Consider the following 19,853-nt stretch of genomic DNA (forward strand, 5'->3'; position numbering starts at 1 on the left):
CTCTTCTAGGCCGTAATCAGAGGCGCAGGTTGTGATTTCCCTCAGAACGCTCGGTCAACGTCTGCTCCAGGCCCGCTTTGAGGTTCTATAAGACGCAAGCACTGCGCGACGAGTCTTCGGAAGCCAAAATACATAAGTACTGCTCACTGATCGTGACACGATACTGAACACCATCAGGATCATGTGGTACGTACGGCACCAAACGCGGTCCCCGCGCCGGCGTTAGCGCGGGTATACACAACCCCACTCGCCCGCAAGCACATGCATTGCCACCGTCGTACGAGGGCATTTCGGACACATCGCAAGAGGAAGCAGGCGTCGGCGTCGTATGTCGGGAGCTGAGGATACCGGTACACCGAATAGTCAAGCTTCAAACTCACGTCCGAGGGCTTCAGGGACATCCGGTGCCTGAAATGGACAAGTCCGGCGCCCTCTTTCACCCTTTATTAGTCGGATGATGACCCCGCACCTCCATTGCTCAGGTGCGGGGCCCCGCATTGAATAGCGCCCAAGCCCAGCCGCACTGCTCTGTACTACGAACAATTCAGGCAGCGGAAGTCGTCGAGATGGGGCTCAAAGGTGTGTTTGTACTTCGAGAAGGCTGCCTCTTGGAACTCAAAGCACCGGCTATGTAGAGGACATGAAGTCGTTCCATCCTACGCCAGAAAGCATCCCACCACCAGGAGTGAATTACAGGCCCGTGCTTCCTCCAGGTGTCCCCGTTCATAGGCAACCATTGGTATGCATATGTCAGTGTCCCAGATGTCAGAAGCTTATTTGCGAGCCGCGGCAGAACCCTCTAATCTTCCTACTGAAAGCCGCACAGAAGTACCCGCGCAAACTTGCAATAGCGCATCCGGACGTCTCACACCCTGTATTCTATTCTTACGAAGTCTGGTGAGCCCTCATAGGCGGGTCCGAGGTTAGTTCATTTCCTGAGACTGCCACGCAGGGCGCAGCGCGTGCAGAACCTGGCCTATGCTCTCATTCAAGCTGGCATACAGCCTGGCGATCGCGTCGCGGTCATCGCTCCGAATTCGTAAGTCCGCTGCGTTCACCGCCAGACAGGCAAATTTCTGACGAGCGTACAGACCGCTCATAGCCGGTGCGTAGATCGAGCTTAAGCCTCGCTACTTACCCCTGAGCATGCACCCGCAGACGCGCACCAGGGCGTGCTTGCTGCTCGAGCTGTAATATGCCCCATTAACACGCGTCTGACGCAGCAAGAAGTTGCATACATACTCGAGCACAGCGGTGCCAAGGTGATCCTGGTGGACCATGAGTGCGTCCACCTGGTGGAGGGGACGAAAGCACGAGTGATCGTAGCGAACGATACGGGCAAACCTGGAGACCCATACGAGGACTTCCTGAGTGCCGGGAGGAGGTTCAGCGGAGAGAGAGGCTGGTCTGGCTTGGAGTGGGAGGTGGATGAGGACGCCCCGGCTGTGCTCTGTTACACGTGAGTATGCTTGAATTCATGAAGAGCAGAGAACTTATGCGTTTGTACAGCTCAGGGACAACGGGTCGAGTGAGTAGTTATATACTGTGAACCTTGTAAGCTCCTGCAGTGACTCACCGTCCCGTAAACAGCCCAAAGGCGTCATCACGACTCCGCGAGGTATCTCAATCCTTGTAATAACGCAGTATCCCGCTGAGATAATTACCGCTCAGGATCGTATCTGGCGGCAATCGCGAACGCTTATGAGACGGGGTAAGCCGAGCATCAATACTGCTATCAAATGTATGCCTAACACTTTCGCAGGATGAATCGCGACTCGACGTACCTCTGGTACGCGTCATTTGCTCCTCACAAACGGGCTTATCATGATCTAACGTGTTCCGAAGGATCTTACCCATGTTCCATGCTAGCGGCTGGACGTATCCCTGGGCGATAACTTTCGCTTCTGCGTTGCAGGTCAGCTCAAGTCCACAACACGGCATACGCCAGGGTCAACTGAAACTAAGATGCAATGCAGATCACGCTACGAACGGTATCGTACCCCCTCATCTGGAACCATCTCCTGCACTCGGGAGTTACGCACTATTGCGGAGCCCCGACTGTTCAGGTATGTGTTCCGGTCCGTCTCGGGGCCTTCTACAAAGTGTTTAGTCGCGCCCTCCACGGCTCAGATCGGACTGGTGAACGCACCGCAAGCCAGAGTCCTCGACAAGCCCGTGGTAGCGATCATAGCAGGGTCGGCGCCGACAGCGCATCTGCTAGGCGAGATGGAGAGGAGGAACTTCCGACCGGTGCATGTCTATGGATTGACGTAAGTCATCATCGACTTCGTTCGCAAAACCACCCTACTCACAGTATGTCCATGAAATTGACAGTGAGGTATGGAACATGAGTGTCGTGATTTTCATGCCCTCAACGAACCTGGCTAGACATATGGCCCCTTTACTCGTTGTTATGACCAGCCATCATGGGGATCCATCTCCGCGGACGACCGCGCACGACAGATGGCGCGGCAGGGGCTCGCGTTCGCGACTTCGGACGAAGTTCGTGTCGTTTACACCCTCAAGGAAGGCGAAGACCCGTATGCGGACACGGAGCTCGTCGACGTACCGAAGGACGGGAAGACTGTAGGAGAAATCGTCGTGCGCGGAAACATCGTGATGAAGGAGGTATGGCCTGGTGGACTTCGCATGAGCAGAGCTAACAGGCAGATCCGTGTGGCACAGTACTTTAGAGATCCAGATGCAACAAAGAAGGCATTCCGTGGCGGGCACTTCGGCACCGGTGACTTGGCAGTGTGGTACCCTGACGGTTACATCTCTATTCAAGATAGGAGCAAGGACATCATCATTTCCGGTGGCGAGGTGAGCTGAGTGCTTCTCATGCGTATGTCTGAGGTGTAACCTGGATGAAGAACGCGTCGAGCCTCGCGATAGAGCAAGGTGAGTCGAACACCATTCATTGAACGAGAGTCTCACCGATCATTGAACTTGCAGAGCTTGCAAGTCACCCCGACGTCTTGGAAGTGGCTGTGGTCGCTCGGCCTCATCCGCGATGGAGTGAGCGCCCAATGGCGTTCGTGATACTACATCCTCAACGCGCATCAAAGTGGAAAGGTCGGCACAAAGACTTCGAGGAGGCATTGAGGAAGCACGCGCGTACTCGTCTACCTGGCTTCGCGTGTCCTGAGTGGGTCTCTGTCGTTGACGATTTGCCCGTGAGTCTCTCTTATGCTTACGACGCGAGAAAGAGGTCCTGACGCAGAGGATGCGCCTAGAAAACCTCGACCGGGAAGATTCAGAAGGTGGCTCTGCGCAAGACAGTGGCAAAGCTCTGAGTAAGTTGACGGACGATATACCAAACATGTGTCGTGCATTATACTCGTCTCATTAAAAATTGCAAGAGATGTATGAGAGACCCACAAGCTGGAGCGTCAGCGCAGTTTAATCGCAAATGTTGGTGTGGCAAGTCCGGCGACGGTTTGAAGTTTCGCGCCGAGTAACGCGCACGTGCCGAGAGCGTGACCGTGGCTACGCGTGACCGGAAGCGCCGGAGTGTGGCGCCCTGTTTATACGTCTTTGGCTGCTGTTTCTTGTTCCAAACCATCCCGGCGTCAGCGACGACGACGACGACATTCGACACGACGACGAACCCTTGCTCCTGGCCACCTGCTGCCACGCGCGACTCATTCCTGGTGTTAGTCTGGCTCTCAACGTGGCTCTCGGGCAACCCTAATTCCAAGTCAAGTTCGACTCGTCGTAACCCGCGGGTATGGCCCAACGGCAGCGCGTACATCACAGAGTGACTTCCGTGCCAGAGGCCGCTCATCTTGTTCGCAAGAACCTCAAGACGCGACGCGCTATTACTTCTCGCAGACGCATCACCTACGCCAACCCTTATATCTCCCCCAGCTCCAGTTCTCACAGTCGAGGCCCATCCAGCTCGCCTCCCCAATCTCAGCGCCAAGTGTTGATCCCGTTACAGTTCAATCTGCGCAGGTTGCCTTCGCGCTCGTTCGGCGAGAAGGACAGTATGCGCCATGAGATTGACACTTATCACCGTACTCTTGTCGGGACGAAGCGGAAACGCGCCGTGAGCGGGGCTGAGAACACAGCCAGCGGACGAATTTTGCGCGGCAGTAGGGTTAAACGGCGTAAAGCTACACACGACTCAAGCGACGATGAAGTCACCAGCGGTATGGACGTGGACGATCAGTCTCGTTGGGAAGCTTCGGACAACTCCGAGGATGAACAGGACGCGGATTCATGTGAGCAAATGTGTTTATCGTGCATTGTCGGTTCTAACCCCTTTTCAGCCGACAATTTTCTTATCAACGAGGCCCACCCTCGGCAACTTCTGCGTCTGCGTAAAGATGAACTTGTTCGTCTCTACACTGCTGCTGGCCTCTCGGACGATGCGGAGCTCCTAACGAAGCCTGAAATTGTCGACTGTATCATTGCCGCCCGTGATGACGTTGCGGAGCTACCACCTTCCTCACCTCCCACCGCTATCGACAGTGGTTCTAGCGATTATTCTTCCGATGGTGGGAACGTTGCCGGAGGGGAGGAGACAGATTTTACTGGTCGTACACGACATGGACTCAGGAGGCGGGCGACCATGGCCGACCTCAGCCACAGCTCGCGAGCACGGCCCTCGGATAGATGTCTTTCATTGGGTCAGATTGACCCCGACGCTTACGCTGCGAAACGCTCCAAGTACAGTGGTATCGTTGGCACCATACGTACTGGAGGCCCTTCGACTCGGAGGTAAGTGTATTATCCATCCTTGTGACTTGTCGTCTGAGTCTTCTGTCGAAAGGCGAGGGATGAGCAATGCTAGCTCAATCCGATCTTCTCCTACTTCGTCGGCCGCTGCATCCCTTCCATCACCACCCGTTACGCGGTTGCGTAGTCGCAAGTCGTCGAACGAGGAGAAGTCGCCCACGCCTTCATCTTCGTCTAGCCATGGCAAAGGCAAGGGCAAGGGCAAGCAGGTGGGGTTCAGCGAGGATGTGCAAGTCAGCGGGACGACTGCACTTGAGGACGAGAGCGATCTGACCGACTTGACCGAGATCGAGGAGTCTATCGCTGCTACGTCGCCGAGCCCACGGCGCTTGCGAAGCAAGGGGGAGAGGACAAAAGTGGTGAGCCGCAAGGGAAAGGAGAGGGCGGACGACGATGCTCCCGATGCCAGCAAAAGGGTCACGCCTATGCGGAGGGCAAAACAAAACGTTGGTTCGTTGGCCGAGCGTGACGACGAAGATGAGGAGGATCAGGACCAGCTAGAGAGTGATGTTGAACAGGAGGAGGAAGACCAACTAGCGTCGCCATCACCGTTATCAACACCTCAAGCTAACGTTAAGCGGACTCCTGTAAAGCGGCGCCTACGACCACGGCGGATCCAGACGCATACACCACCTAGCGATGGTGATGACGAGCAGAGCGCGGATGAGGATGTAGAGGAGAGTATCGACGGCGAGCAAGAGGGCAGTGAGGACGACGAGAGTACCGTTGCGGGTGACCAGTCGGTTGAGGAGGAGCCTCCTGTCGAAGCCCGTGTCCTGCGCAGCGGCAAGGTGGTCGGCGAGGAAGACGAGGAGTCTATCGGTGATGAAGATGAGGACGACGAAGACGACGAAGAGGATGAGGACTATCATGACTCATCCGCGGAAATCGACATCGATGCAGAGGGCGAAGTTGAAGAGGGTGAGGAGAACGCAGAGCCGATAGATGATGACAGTGCGTATTTCTTCTGTGTGCGAAGGTATGTTGATCTGACCAGTCTCAGTTGATCTCACTATCGCGACCACGAAGACGCTCGTTCGCCTTCGACGCGATGACCTCGTACGGCTGTGCGAGACTCGCGATATCGAGGCGACTGGTACCAAGCCACAGCTTGCCGAGGCGCTTCTGCAATGGCGAGAGAGGCACTATAGCTCGCCATCATCGACGCGCACTGTACGACCACCCTCCACCACGAGACCTCGTGCAAATGGCAAACGCAAAAGCAAGAGCGCAAGCCAGACGCCGCCCGTGCTTGATCGCTCGGACCGTGTCCACCTCGATGAGCCTCGGACGCCGCCTGTTTCTGAGCGGACGAAGGCCAACGAGCCAGAGTTGGAGCTCGATCTCGAAAGCTTGGGGTTGGAGGATAGGGAGATCCCTCCAGACAAGTTGACGAAGCTCGAGAAGATCGGTAGCGGTGGTTTCAAGGATGTTTTCATCGGCAAGTTCAAGGGCCGCAGGGTCGCCATCGCTGAATTCCGTGGGCAACTGAGTGAGAGTGAGTATTGCCTCCAGCGTCGCAAGCAAGCTGCATTCTGACCATCGTGTAGTGGACATCAAGGAGCTGAAGCTACTGGGCGATTTTGACCATCCGAACATCGTCAAATTCGTACGTGATGCACGTTTTGTCTTCTGACTGTCGGCTGATGCGTCGGACAGCTCGGTGTGAGCATTCCGGAGAACACGAAGGAAACTCCTGTCATGATCGTCAGCGAGCTTTGCTCCAATGGTGATCTGTTCGACTACGTCCGCAACGTCAATCCTCCTTCATTGTATAGAGTAGTAAGTACACCCCTCTCTGGACGTGTACACTGATACGAACGCGCTGGTTTAGCTCTCTATCATGCTCGATATCGCTCAAGGGCTGGAGTATCTACATACCAGGAAGCCGTCGATCATCCATAGAGACTGCAAATCGTCGAACATCCTTATCACCTCCAAGGGTATCGCCAAGATCACGGACTTCGGGTTGGCCAAGGTCAAGCAGTCCACCCGGTCAATGGTTCGCAGTCTAGTCGGGACAGTCAATTGGCAAGCCCCCGAGCTCTGGCACCCGCATCCGAAGTACAACCACAAGGTTGACGTCTTCTCTTGCGCGATGGTGTACTGGGAGATGCTCCAGTGGCATGTACCGAACAAGAAGTTCCCTTGGGAGGTACGTTCGTGCTATACAACTTTCAGATGTTGAGATTAAATTTTCCGCGTAGGGTATGAATGAACATGCCATCTATGATATCGTAGGCCATAAGCGACAAAGGTACGAGTGTGGTTAGTTCTGAAAGTGACAATGTACTTACATCGTTTCGACGCAGGCCTTCTATCAGCGGTTTGCGAAAACATTGGTGCCCTGAGATTGTCGATCTTATGGAGCGGATGTGGGCTCACGAACCCAACGAGCGTCCGACGATGACGCAAGTTGTTGAGGAGCTGGAAGAACTCGTTCGCAATCACCGCTAGCGATGCTGCTTCTTGCTGCTGTCATTTCCAGGACTGCGCCTCCGCGAGCCTCCATCTTACTCGATCTTCTCATGGACCATTGGATTCAATTGTGGTGCTGCGTGCATGTCTTCGTTCCTGTCTATGTATGCTTTCATGCACGTCGGGCGGACGTCAATCCGCGATGTATAAAAGTCTTGCTCATCCTACTCATACGTTATGTCGCACTATCCGCAGTACTTTGTCATGCATCATCATTGTAATGTAGCTAGCATACACATCTCGTCATTGCAATCAATAACCTGTACATTTTGCGTATTTCGTACATCGCAGAGAAGTCAACGACATGATCCATCGTGTAACAAGACTGGGTTAGGCCTTGTACGTTGGTAAGGTTCAATCACTCAGGTTACACTCGACAGGACGGCTGATCGGGCCGTAGGGTTAGGTTCGGTTGAACAAGGGATGTATTACCAACTACGTTAGCATAACGAGTGGTAACACGAGAGGAGCGCGCGAAGGGAGGAAGAGAGACGAGAGAGAGAGTTTGAGAGAAAGAGAGAAGAGAGGGGAGAGACCTTTGCCCAGCAAAGCGTAGCGTTCCTCTTGCTCGTCTCTCCCTTATATACTGTTAGGTAGATCGCTTTGGCGCTCATCACAGCCTTGATACTGCGGTGCTAGCGACTGCTAGGTAGACGTAGAACATTCTTGTTAATTCTATAACATTCTGTATGAGTACAGAATATACGTGTATAGACGCGAAGATGATATATACTTCTAGGTCGTTACACGTCGGAACCTTGGCCACCGTCTGGCCTAAGAAGGCCCAGTGCTGTCAGAGCGGCGTCGTGGCACACATGTTGTCGAAATGATATGGATAACCTTTCAAGAGGAAGTGCCGAGTCCTGCAGACACTCGAACAGGGTCTTGCGCGCACTGGTTGCCTCTGTCTCTCCTGCTTCATTCACATCATCCGCGTGGAGGTGTGATAGTGTAGCGAAGGTACGAACAAGCTGCGTCTGATCACCCCATGCAAGTACATCCAGCAGAGAAAGACTGAGCTCAGTTGCCAAGGTCTGAGGCGGCCGGTCGTCGAAGAAAGCAAAGCGGATTTCCAAAGGGCGAGGTGCATGTCTTGCCTTCACGTGAAGCACGGCGAATTGGCATGCAGTGACACACGCAATTCAGCACAATTTATCAAGTTCGCGGCTGGTCGTGCTGCCTCGCATGTGCTCCCAGGCCCGCAACACGATCTCCAGAGTTGTGTGGACTATGTCGTTCTGGTCGGTGCAAAGATGGTGGGAACTGAGCCATGCGGATATGCGAACTAGTGCTTTGAGGTTACGGACCAGCCAGGACGAGGTTCGCGAGTACGGGCAACTCGGAGAGAAAATCGTGCAAGAAGGCTGAATATTTGTCGATCAACCCCTTCTTGAGTTGCTTGCTACCATCCCATTGAGCGGGAGCATACGGATTGACTTGTTCATCCGACAGCAGGTTCTCCATCAGGGCGAGCGTCGCACACAGGGAAGCGCAATGACCAGCACGTATGACGAGCAACTGGGGGAGCGCCTTTGTGAGAGCCATCTTCGTTTCCCAACATGGGGGATAAGAGCAGTGGGGGGAACAAATGATAGTAGGGTAGGTTGTGACATGAGCCACATTCCCCAGCAAAGCTGCCACTGCGTTTGGGAGTCTAGGGACGGACTCGCGAGCGTCGTCTCTGCCAGAAGCTCCAGCGTATACCAAGCCTGTAGTTGGACCTGGGCAGTCTGTCCTCTGCTGCCTCCGTGCCTCCAGCGTGCCAGGAGCCGTCGGCATGCGCCTGAGCATCCCGAAGAGTATCACCGTACTGACGATAGATGCTAACCAATCATGTCGGATATTGGGTGGTTCTTTGTGCCAGTGGAGTAGGCGACGAAGGAAGGGAATGACATGCGCCCCAATACTGATCGCGGGGGATAGCTTGAAATGACCGGCATGAAGTATGAGTCGCAAGATGCAAGCGACGAGCACCGCGTCTTCGTCGCCAACAGCCGCAGATTAGCGATGAGCTCAACTACCGACGACGGGAGCGGCCGCGGATCTACGTGAGTTCCAACTGGCACACCTTCGACCTGAGCGAGGCTAGCTCCATCAGCCTCCGTCAAGAGTTGCGTGAGTTTCAGCATCGCCGCCTTGTCCGCTGGACGCAGAGGAAGGGACCTGTCCCTGTTGTGGGCGGGCAAATAGCTGAGGGGATGGGAGAGTAGGGAAAGCGCGCCAGCATCGATGAAAAGGCGTCTGTATCGGGGGAGAGAAGGGAAGTGGCACCGCTCCTTAGTGAGCAGTCGGCCGTCGCCCCCTTGTCTTATGAGGTCAGTAAGGACATGGGCATTTATATCGTCGCATTTTCGATGGAGATAGTCAGTCTCCCAGATGCGTGGATTCGCGGACCGGCCCAAGAGCTGTTTGAACGCTGCCTTCATCTCCCTACGGACGTCCGAGAAGTCGCCCATGGGTTGCGGTGGGGCATGCTCAGAGACCGATCGTATAAATATCAATATATCGGTGTCCGCGTCGTCAGTCTCCGACCGCGGGAGGTCGAGATCGCTCTGACTGCGATGGCGCCGCCGTCTGCAGCAGCATTCGTGAAACAGGCCCACACCCGTTACGATCCTGGCGTGAAACGTGTAGATCACGGAATGGAGCTCGATCAGCGCAGAGAGGACAGCGGTCACCAGTGCTGTCGTCACCGATGTCTTGTAGGGGCTACGGCAGTCAAGCATCGATATTGTGTGCGTGGCGACGTAGATCGAGACGGTGATGGCCATGAGGCATCCTCCCACAATGGCGATGGTTGTGTTGATAGACTGTAGGAAGATGGCAAGGCCCGCGAAGAACAACAACAGCGAGACGTGCAGCAAGGCGGGCAGCCAAGATAACACGGAGGAGAGCTTCCACCTCTCGCGACTCTCGCGAAGGAAGTAGCGTTGGCGGCCCTTCATCACGAGTGTCGGCTCCCAATCCTCGCTGAGATTGAATATCCACTGCTTCGCCAGGATGGCTAGGAAGGCGGTCGAAATGCTGATGACCAAGCTTGCGTACCACAAGGCATTGATGCAGACGTCGGTGCTGCTGGGTTGGAAATTGCCCGGGGCACTGGAAGTGTTTAGAGTTGCATGCGAGAGGCGGCCGTTAGACTGTAGGGTCGGAAGGATCTGTTGGAGAAGATCCACGGAGGCAGAATTGGGGTCGGGCTGCAAATTCTGGTATGACTCGAGAACGAAAGCAGCGAGCACGGCTGAAAACAGAGCCGCCTGTACATGAGAACATAACAGTTCAGGATCCAGGCGACCGAATATAACCACTAGTGCAGCGTACGAAGAGTATGCGATTGTGCATCTGCAGATTCCATGCCTTGAAGGAATGTTCGTCCGCTTGTGACGCTCGATCGACGTATATTTTCCATGCTTCCTTGCTTAAACCAGACTTTTTGACAATGAGTACACTGCGCTCATGCAAAGATGTAATGGGAGCCAACTCACTGAAAGAGGCTCGGAACTGCTAATAGGATGGGGTGGACCCTGGCTAGGTGACATGAATACGGTCTCAGTGACTCGTAGGAGCTGGAGACGTAGTTCACTTACCTGCTCTTGGACCTCTGGTGTATGCAGAGGCTCCGTTGGCCTATCGCCCTGCTCGAGGCCTGATGACTTCTCGTCGACCTACCATGGATCATGGTAAGTACACATCCATTACATTGTGTCCACAGGCAAGGACTCAGGAAACACGCGGCTCAAGACTCACTGTATGCTCCGAAATCCCAACAACATCGGTTCCTTGACGTGACATGAAGATCTGGTCCCGAGCACAATGGACGTTCAGATCACTGTAAGCTCGCGCACACAATCCTTGGGCAGCCTCGTCCGCTGGCTAGCGCCTCGCATCAGCCTGCAAGCGTCCTCAGGCTGACTCGAACGTCCTCAGTTCCAACCACCAGTTTTGTCGCGCCCATGATCCAAGGCAGCCTTAAGTACTAGTGGCAGTGCACATCGCGTCTCTGCAATCTAGCGAGCTCAGCGAGTTAGCGCGTGCGATCGCCAAGAAAAGTTGAAGGGTGTGGTTTGGGTGATGGTAGTACTTGGATATGGTTCGAATGTACTGAACGGTGTAAGGACTCGGCTCACCCGTAGTAAAACCTTCCATTCCTGGATGTCAAGCGCTTGTTCGTCTAAAGCTAGGAACAGACATGCGCTTTCATAGCCTTTCACCAGGTCGTTAGGCGTAGCTGACTTCGGTATATGCTCCCAAGTATGTCGGCAATATGTTCGTGAATATCATGATAGTCGTGACCGTTTCTCGCGACGGTGGTTCGAAGGCAAATGAGTTTCACAAAGTTGATACAAGTGCTATGCGAAACATGCTAAAATAATGATACACTGTATGAATGTTTGTCCGCAGGCTCAGGCTCTCTTGCTTCTAGAGGCCTGCACATTCGCAACCCGCAGGCACCCTCTACTTCGCGCCGTACGCCTTGCTGAAGATCTTTCCGTCCTTGACGATCGTGTCCTCCGGCTTCTGCGCCTTGCCCTTGAAGTAGTTCTCGAGGATCGCCTTCGTGCCCGCGGCGTAGCGCGCCTGCGCGTCGAGCGTCGTGCCCGAGTAGTGCGGCGTCATGCCGTTGCCGCCGCCGAGCGGGTTCTTCATCGTCCGCCACGGGTGGTCCTTCGGCGCCGGCTGCACGTTCCACACGTCGCCCGCGTACCCGGAGAGATGCCCGCTCTTCAGCGCGGCCGCCACCGCATCACGGTCGCAGATCGCGCCACGCGCGGTGTTGACGAGGTACGCACCCTGCAAGAAAGTAGGTCAGTTATGACCGTATAGATGTGGGCGTGGGGCGTACCTTCTTGAAGTGCTTGAGCAGGTCGGCGTTCACGAGGCCGCGCGTGCCCTCGTGGAGCGGGGCATTGACGGTGACGACGTCACATTGCGACACCATATCCTTGAGGTCCGCGACGCGGCGCGCGCGCACCTTCTTCTCCGCCTCCGCCGGGAGCGACGCAAAGTCGTAGTACAGGTGCTCCTTGGTGTCGAACGGCGTGAGACGCTCGAGCACGCGGTAGCCGATGCGGCCTGCGCCGATCGTGCCCACCGTCTTGCCCTCGAGGTCGAACGCGGCCCGCGCGATGTCGGACACCTGCCAGTCGCCGCGCTCGATCATCTCGTGGGCGGGGACGAAGTTGCGCACGAGGAGCAGGATGTTCATCACGACGTGCTCCGCGACCGAGGTCACGTTCGAGCCCGTCACCTCGAGGACGTCGATGTTCTTCTCGGAGGCGGCAATGAGGTCGACGTGGTCAGACCCGACACCGGCGGTGAGACAGAGCTTGAGGTTCTTCGCCTAAAGGGGACAAACTCATCAGTATAAGTCCTTCGAAGCGCAGATGGCCTGCCAGAAGCCCCAAGCCTCAAGTACCCCGGCCGCCGCGTCGGCTCCATTCTGGGGCAGCGTCGATCTTGACCAAATGGGTGGCCCCAGGTCGCAGACGCTTTAGCATTGCGGAGAGCCGCCAATGCATCGGTCGCGCAAATGCCGCATCCGCTATCTGCACGAGCCTCGCCGGCGCCAGGGCACTCGCAATGGCGATGCGTTCGACAGAGGAGGGAGGCAAATGCGGCATAATATCGGCAGAAGCTGTACTCACCGTGTTCAGGAGGTCACGGGTGAGGTAGCCGGGATGGAAGGGCGTCGTGATCACAACTTCAGCCTGGAGATACACCACCAGATCAGCGGGTCGGATCAGGCAGGGTGATGAAGGCGAGTATACTCACATCGACGATGTGCTTAGCGAGGTCGCTGTTGGGGCCCTCCTTGCTCTCGGAGACCTACGGAGAGTAGCGTTCAGGGACGGCGAGCGTACGCGGGTGCCAACAGAAACTTACGATGTATTCGTGACCTTGAGACTCGAGCCAGTCGCGGATACCCAGCTGGTTCTCGGTGGTGCCCAGGAGACGGGGCTCCTGCTTAGCAGCTTCACCACCGCTGTAGAAGATAGCGAGGATCTTGGAAGCGTGTCAGCAAGCGCGTATATGCGCCATCAACGTAGGACATCTCACCTTCATGCCCCGACTCCATGACTGCTGCGGCGTCGCGAAGGAGCGAGCCAGCGGACGCGAAGACGCGAGCGAGCGGGTGGCGAGTCTGCTGAGCATGGCTTGGACGAGTAGCTATGAGATTTGGTGGGGGAAGTGGGCGGAGGAGGGAGGGCGTTGTGGCAGAGGTGCTCCACGGAGCGGCCCATTTTATACGGGGTCGAGGCGTTCGCATGGTTTGTGCAGAAGCCGGCCAGGATTAGACGGAGCGAAGGAGGACGGCCATGACCTCACGCGCCGTCCCCGGCTTCCCCCTGCCGCCCTCCATTGCATCACGCCTGACGCGGTCCCGTGATCCCACCCCAGCGCCTCCTTCCCTTTCCGGACTCCCGGTTCGTCGCGAAAGATCCCACGGCGTGCAGACGCCCATCTCGGGCGGGAACGTGCAGCGGGCGATCCGTCTCCAAGGATCCCCATCACTGGCCTCCCCTACAGTCGCACCGAGCCCCCTTCTAGACTGGGACTACATCGGTGAGGACCGTGTCGCCTGTTCGGGAACGAACCTGCTCAGGACGAATTCACCGCGCCATTGTCGCGACAACTGCAACCGCACACGGGCATGTCAGGGCTGCATGTACCGCAGAAATGCGGTCATATTCGGCTGGAATGCGAACACTCGGCGGTGATCGTCGGGGTGCGAGTGCAGAACCCCCCAACGGTGAACAATGTAGTGTCTTGTGGTGCTATGAATCAATGGCGGAAGCAGATCGATACAAAAGCGGGGCCTACTTAAGGCCTACAGGTGTTGTATGATTGGCTATCTCCGCGTCTCTATCGATGTCTTCTGTGAGGTTGCGCAGTCAACAATGTGGCATTCCTGCGGTCAGAAGCGGCAAAAGTGCGAGCACTGCTCTAGAGCCACATATGTACGAATACGTAACACGTCAGCCTCTGTCCTCACGGAGTCGACGACGGACCATACCTGATGCGCATGCTCAATGCTCAATTCCAAGACCCTCCTCGGACGCGACACGATTCGTCCCCAGAGACACACCACTTCCAGAGGCGCACATAACACATCCTTCGTCGAAACCCGATAGATGGCCAACAACACACTGTATAGAAGGCATCAGCTACACGAGTGACCGCACTGCAGCAAGGTGCGCGGGCGTCCTGGCGACTTACTTCAACAACATCCGGCGTGACCAAGCCTGGGGGAATCGCGTTCATCGCCTCTTCACAGGTGCACGGACGATGTTTCGGCAGGGTATTGCTCCCAGAGAGAGCGAGCAGCGATCGAATAATGACATCGGCTTGCCAGTGGGCAACACAACACGGGGGAACGCCTGAACCTTGCTGACGGGCGAACAGCACCGCCGCAACGGAGTGCGAGTCTCCCTCCGAGACATACCGACGGTTGTCCGAGTCGAGGTGCGATACCAGATCTTGTAGTCGCGATGCGGGCATACCTACGCCACGGAACCATGGCCTTTGCATTTTTCATAATTGAACCTGGGCATCACAGCAAAAGACCCACTTCACCGCCGGCCGTGAACGATCGGACCGTCGCATGTATTGGACAAGACCAGTCTCGGCACGGGTCGCAGGAAGAGGGGTGCCCCATCTATCTGGGGCTCGTGCGGAGGCTCGTCCTGGAGTTCCTAGCGATTTCCGCTCGAGACTTCGTGGTTCGCCGCGACTCGCGCCGTGAAGATCGATGCCATGAAGGACGCATGCGTACGGTGACGCGGTCATCTTCGCGCCAGTCAATCAACCCGCGCACTCCCAGACGTGACGCTCGAGGGGTGCTTGTTTGGCTTACATCGACCATAACTTGTCGGATGGGATTGTGCTGCAGTTGTCCGGCACATCCTCCTAGTGATTAACCTCGTCAGTTGTAGCGTTCGACACAAGGGCAAGCTCAGCCAGCACGTACTGCGATGCAGCTTGTTCAATCGAAGCTACGGTCCTGCTCTAGACCAAAGGCCACGCAGGTGTCCGGCATTCGTTAGACCTACTGGTAGCCTGTGAGTACGAATAAATCGACCGGGGATGCGTCAAGCAATGAATCTTTGCGACACGCACAGAAGAGGTGCATCTCTGGTGAGTAAAATCGCACTGAACAGCGCAAGCATCCTGTGGCACTGAACCAGGGCCGTCTACCAATAGTAGCAATTACATAGGCTGTGAACAAAGGACGGGCGCTAGGCCCGTGGCCACACAGGCGCCCATATACAAGGGCTTGTGCCACAATCCCAACTACGTTTGCTTTCAACCCATCGCACACATACGCTGTACGTGCAATATTCTCCTTTTGCTTTCGATACACACTGTCTGACTAAATTCAGCACAAAGGCTTCGAAGGCTATCCGACGTACAGATCTTAGGCTGCCTTCCACCGTCAATCGACTTCGACGTACGACCCGCGACTCTACGCATCGTGTGTGGCGCAATCCGTTTCCCGATTCACTGTCAACAACAAATCAGTCATCGTCACAATGAACACACCTCACCCTGCCCACCTGCCATCCCCGACCGCGCACAACGGCGCGACGCCGCTCACGACCGCCTCTCCGGGACCACGAGCTTATTCGTGGGACCTCGTGAACGCCCATACCTGGGCCTCGCACTCGCACTGGGCTACACCGAGTGGCTCTGTAAGAAACGAACCACATACGGCCGGACGATCAACCCTCGTGAGTCAATTGTCTCATCCATATCTGCTTCGTTGCCTACCTTGTGTTAGTTCAACGCCCAAGATATGACGGCCACCGTCATCGAGTCCACCACTCCAATTGGGCCGCCGCAGCCCCGCAGGTCTGTCAGGAGCATCGACCGCGTTGCAGAACCAGCATGGAATCTCAGCGCCCGAGAGGTAGCCTCCCAACCAGAGAGATTCAAGGTCAGTGATTGACAATGACTATTATCTGAGGTAGCTCACCTGGTGTCCAGAAAAACAACTTCGGGGCCATCCTCAGTCCTATATGGATCGATCACCCACGCGTGGGCATAGGTCTCGGGGCAGATCCCATCATTCACGGCCATGTGTGGACGATGGGCGAGTGGGACATGGAGCGCTTTGCGAACTTGAACCGGCCTGTCCCGCCCCTCGACGCGCCTTCGAGGTCCTTTGTCAACGGAGTCACCGCATCAGTCGATGGCATACTCTTGCCTCCGGAAAATGGGGCGCGTCTAGCAGGCGCTGAACCAACGCACGACGGGCTGCCAATTTCCCATGACACAATCCAGCCGTCATTCGAGAGCGGTATCGAGACCGACCTAGACTGGAGCCCCGCACTGGCCACCTACTTCAGTCTTCAAGCCTCGATCGAGGACGCGGAGGCCGACGCACCGGAGTTCGTACTCAACGAAGCCATGGCCCGGCTTTCAGTCGAACAACGAGACCTCGAATATGAGCCGGTCAGCGCACTCAGGGAAACAGTCGAAGACTACACACCCTACAATGACTGGCTCGGTGTGCCAGGTTCCCCAATTGAGCCTTCTTCACCAATCTCGGACGGAAGCAACTCGACGGTACTGGAGAATATCGACGGCGATCTGACGGAGGCCATGATGCGAGGGATATCATACGACCCCGACGACCTGACCAAGGAGAGTTACATCGGCGAAGCAATGCCTTGGCAGGATCCATGGGTCGCGCTATAGGCCCATTGCCGAACACTGCGAGGAACTTGAAGGTGCCGCCCGATTGCCTATTCCCTGGACCCTGGCCGGACATCGCGAACAGATTTGCCAGCGTACGCCTACAAAAGCGTCAGCATGTCGCGCACGCGCAAGCGGCTACGAGCTTTGTCCAAACCTATACATCATATGTACATAGCACGTCAGTGTCTGTCTAAGTGAAGAATTGTGAGTATAACCAAGGAACGTACCGTACTTGTTAAGCGAGGGCTCCGTCCGTCCTCTGTGGGCACGCATTCCGGAGAGCGCACGGGTCACATCCTTTGTCGAAACCCGACGCACGATTACCGACATGATAGCGTTGTCCCTCGAATGCTCTGCGCCAACTATGACTCAGTCAATAATGACATGCTCGTCCCGATATTTATTGGCATATTACCTCCCCTGCGCAATTAGACTCGCGCACAGGACGCCAGAGGAGCAGGCCGGCATTCGCCGACAAAAGAGCGCGTTGAGCGCTTGAGCCTTAGCCACACAGGCGTAAGCGCCGACCGTACAAAGAGGGCGCCTCCCCCTTGAACTCACCTTGAACTCCCTGTTTCACGTCCCACTGCAATCCTCCTTCTCCTGTATCACTGGGTCAATCAACAGCACCTATAAGCAAGTACAAGGAATAGATAGTGGATTATTCACACGTACGTGCAGTCATCTCTGTTTGATTCGCGCGAACGTTCCTGTTGACTTGTGGCGAAAGCCTCAGCATGATGTTCGGACTACCCAACGCACACCCTTACCCGCACAACGGCCGCGGAACCACCGCGGAGGATCTATTAGATGAAGTGAGGAGCGGTGTACACCGCGTCAAACACTGCCTTCCGCTGTTCTTCGCCATGCCAATGCCATGCATGAGTCGTGAGAGCTTCGCGGCAATACTGGACTATGATTGGGAGCTATGGCGAGGTGGTGTGCGTCTTGCAAGCACAAAACAAAATACGGTAGACATGGGTCGCCCCGTAAGTGAGCAGGCAGTGAACCGTAGACTGTTTCGTGCTTACCTGTGGCGTGTGGCGTCACTAATACCAGGACGAGCAAAGCCCGTGGGCTACATGGCCACCCCCTCACACCCTCCCAAGGCAGCCCAGTCCTTTCAAGTCGGGTACAACAGTGGACGCTTTCGATATAGGTCCACTGGAGCCAGAGGTCGATCCCGTGGGCGAGTGTGGCCACCCGTACGCAGACATGCCTATACACCACAATGTGAGAATCATACGAAGATTTGCACCTGTGGAAGTACTCACCCGACTTCCCAGTGCCTTAAGGGCGAGGCTTGGGCACCCGTACCATGGTTGATCGAGGCGCCTGGTGCCTATGCTGACGACGGACTCGCCGCTTTGCCACCGGCGGGCACTGCATATGGGAGTAAACCAGAGCTTCCGTGGTACGTGTGCGACTGGATCATAAGGGTGGCGGTGAGTTCAGATGTCAATATCTACGCGACCAATACTTACACGATGTCCAGGCCGCGGTGGCATACAGGAAGTCCAGAGAGACGTTGATCGCCGAGCAGGCACTCGAAGACTTGCTCGAAGAGCAACGAAAGAGGCGTGGCGAGACACAAACGCAACAATCACTCGGTCGAGTGCAACACACAGTTATCCCACAAACACGGGCGCACTGGGCCGAGGAAGAGATGGCTTTGCCGAAGATGATGAAAACATCTGGGCCTTCGATTGCTGCGCAGACAGGTCTCTCACAGACCAAATGCAGCGCTTCAACGGCCCGAACGCGGACGTCATCGATCTCCTCCCAATGCGCAAGCTCTTCGATCACCACAGTTGTCGACGTGGCGTGCCAGGGCGCTGAAGAGGACATTAAGGAGCGTTTCAATGACGAAGAGAAATGGACACACACGAGACAAGAATGCCCAGGATCTGACCTGTCAGATTCCCGACCAAAGGCCATGTCCAGCGATGACCTAGAACCGTCACTCTTTCCTCCGGAGAGCGTCGACGCGGTTTTGTCGGCGCTCCGCTCCGTGTCCTATCGTTTGAGGAAATTCAGGCCCGTACGAAAGGAGGAGAGGCGTAGGCGAAACCCCGTGGGGCAGGCACAGCAGGAACAATCCCCGCGTGCACAATGGAAGCCCAGGGGCATCCCGGTTATCCTCAAACGGCCTGCAGAACAAGGCCAAGTTGCGACCCATCGCTGAGGAGAAAATGAACGGAGAATGGGTAGCATACCTGGTGTACCAGTGGGGTGGGATTGTATCTCATTGTGTATTTCGTTTCTTGTATGAATTGGACACTGGAAAATAACCGCCAGCCCGTACACGTAGATGCAAGCTAAGAGTAAGGGCGTTACCGAAGCGATCCGCCGCTTTGTGACAACATCTGGCTCCACGTACAGTTGATCGCATGGCCAGTCATAACGAAGGGGTGACACATATGGCGTAGCCTGCAGTCACCATGCGCTCCAGACCAGTGAAGTCACTCGCGCCAGGACATCGCAGAAGGACGAACGAGGCGGTTTTGTCGGGATTGCTGCACAGAGGATCTGCGGCTGAATTGCCTGGCTGCGGCGATCAAGCCATCTGGTATACATGGTCCGAAACGATCGTAGAGAATGCAAGTCGATAACGGTTCGTCTGTGTATCGAAGTCAGCAATCGTTCAGTCTTGTCCTCAGACCGCGGTTGTTACATACCATGAAGTTTATACTCGCGACGATCCATGCGCATAATGAAGGACAGCTTACTCAGTCATAAACTCCGCTGTATATGTAAAAACCTCCTGATTATCACCGCCAACGAGTGCGCGTCCATCGCAGAATGACCGCACACTTCGGAAGTGTCACTGCTCACGTAGAGCGTATCCACGGCAGATGCAGGGCGGGCCATCGCTGTCTCTCCGCCCGTCCGGTATTTCGGAGGTGCAAGGCGCGTGCGTGATGCCATGAATT

The 19,853-nt window shown here is 55.8% G+C and overlaps 7 protein-coding genes across 7 annotated transcripts; 4 read left to right on the forward strand and 3 right to left on the reverse strand.

Moving 5' to 3' along the window:
• Positions 1-397: 397 nt before the first annotated feature.
• C8Q71DRAFT_249890 (acetyl-CoA synthetase-like protein) lies at positions 398-3,546 on the forward strand. The gene is made up of 21 exons (XM_047917298.1): positions 398-421; positions 483-579; positions 636-739; positions 794-897; positions 953-1,039; positions 1,092-1,105; positions 1,159-1,459; positions 1,510-1,528; positions 1,591-1,618; positions 1,672-1,711; positions 1,763-1,789; positions 1,846-1,915; positions 1,977-2,066; positions 2,131-2,270; positions 2,335-2,338; positions 2,389-2,628; positions 2,686-2,823; positions 2,874-2,901; positions 2,956-3,176; positions 3,237-3,296; positions 3,363-3,546. The coding sequence occupies exons 2-20, from the start codon at positions 567-569 to the stop codon at positions 3,294-3,296; spliced, it is 1,728 nt and encodes a 575-aa protein (XP_047775806.1). The 5' UTR covers positions 398-421; positions 483-566; the 3' UTR covers positions 3,363-3,546.
• Positions 3,277-7,182, forward strand: C8Q71DRAFT_878937 (uncharacterized protein; the record flags this gene model as incomplete). The annotated part of the gene is made up of 9 exons (XM_047928449.1): positions 3,277-4,226; positions 4,275-4,725; positions 4,778-5,697; positions 5,741-6,241; positions 6,294-6,352; positions 6,403-6,525; positions 6,578-6,898; positions 6,951-7,000; positions 7,056-7,182. Coding segments are annotated over exons 1-9 (3,048 nt in total), but the record flags the coding sequence as incomplete, so codon positions are not given.
• Positions 7,183-8,363: 1,181 nt separating this feature from the next.
• Positions 8,364-8,766, reverse strand: C8Q71DRAFT_860795 (uncharacterized protein; the record flags this gene model as incomplete). The annotated part of the gene is made up of 2 exons (XM_047927830.1): positions 8,364-8,449; positions 8,529-8,766. 2 exons carry the CDS (start codon positions 8,764-8,766, stop codon positions 8,364-8,366), a joined length of 324 nt encoding a protein of 107 aa, XP_047775808.1.
• An 11-nt stretch (positions 8,767-8,777) lies between these two features.
• On the reverse strand, positions 8,778-11,092 carry C8Q71DRAFT_250072 (uncharacterized protein). The gene is made up of 5 exons (XM_047917299.1): positions 10,969-11,092; positions 10,809-10,886; positions 10,707-10,749; positions 10,543-10,650; positions 8,778-10,478 (listed from the first exon to the last, which is right to left on the reverse strand). Exons 1-5 carry the CDS (start codon positions 10,992-10,994, stop codon positions 9,045-9,047), a joined length of 1,689 nt encoding a protein of 562 aa, XP_047775809.1. The 5' UTR covers positions 10,995-11,092; the 3' UTR covers positions 8,778-9,044.
• A 361-nt stretch (positions 11,093-11,453) lies between these two features.
• On the reverse strand, positions 11,454-13,608 carry C8Q71DRAFT_776213 (NAD-dependent formate dehydrogenase). Its single transcript, XM_047924645.1, has 6 exons — positions 13,279-13,608; positions 13,105-13,224; positions 12,994-13,047; positions 12,867-12,929; positions 12,065-12,562; positions 11,454-12,012 (listed from the first exon to the last, which is right to left on the reverse strand). The coding sequence occupies exons 1-6, from the start codon at positions 13,372-13,374 to the stop codon at positions 11,677-11,679; spliced, it is 1,167 nt and encodes a 388-aa protein (XP_047775810.1). The 5' UTR covers positions 13,375-13,608; the 3' UTR covers positions 11,454-11,676.
• A 2,144-nt stretch (positions 13,609-15,752) lies between these two features.
• Positions 15,753-16,920, forward strand: C8Q71DRAFT_726124 (uncharacterized protein; the record flags this gene model as incomplete). The annotated part of the gene is made up of 3 exons (XM_047921745.1): positions 15,753-15,950; positions 16,001-16,156; positions 16,207-16,920. 3 exons carry the CDS (start codon positions 15,753-15,755, stop codon positions 16,918-16,920), a joined length of 1,068 nt encoding a protein of 355 aa, XP_047775811.1.
• Positions 16,921-17,657: 737 nt separating this feature from the next.
• Positions 17,658-19,105, forward strand: C8Q71DRAFT_726125 (uncharacterized protein; the record flags this gene model as incomplete). The annotated part of the gene is made up of 4 exons (XM_047921746.1): positions 17,658-17,909; positions 17,980-18,153; positions 18,207-18,365; positions 18,416-19,105. The coding sequence occupies 4 exons, from the start codon at positions 17,658-17,660 to the stop codon at positions 19,103-19,105; spliced, it is 1,275 nt and encodes a 424-aa protein (XP_047775812.1).
• Between the last annotated feature and the right edge of the window lie 748 nt (positions 19,106-19,853).

Source organism: Rhodofomes roseus, assembly GCF_022264815.1.
Source record: "Rhodofomes roseus strain CIRM-BRFM 1785 chromosome Unknown C8Q71scaffold_20, whole genome shotgun sequence".
NCBI lineage: Eukaryota > Fungi > Basidiomycota > Agaricomycetes > Polyporales > Fomitopsidaceae > Rhodofomes > Rhodofomes roseus.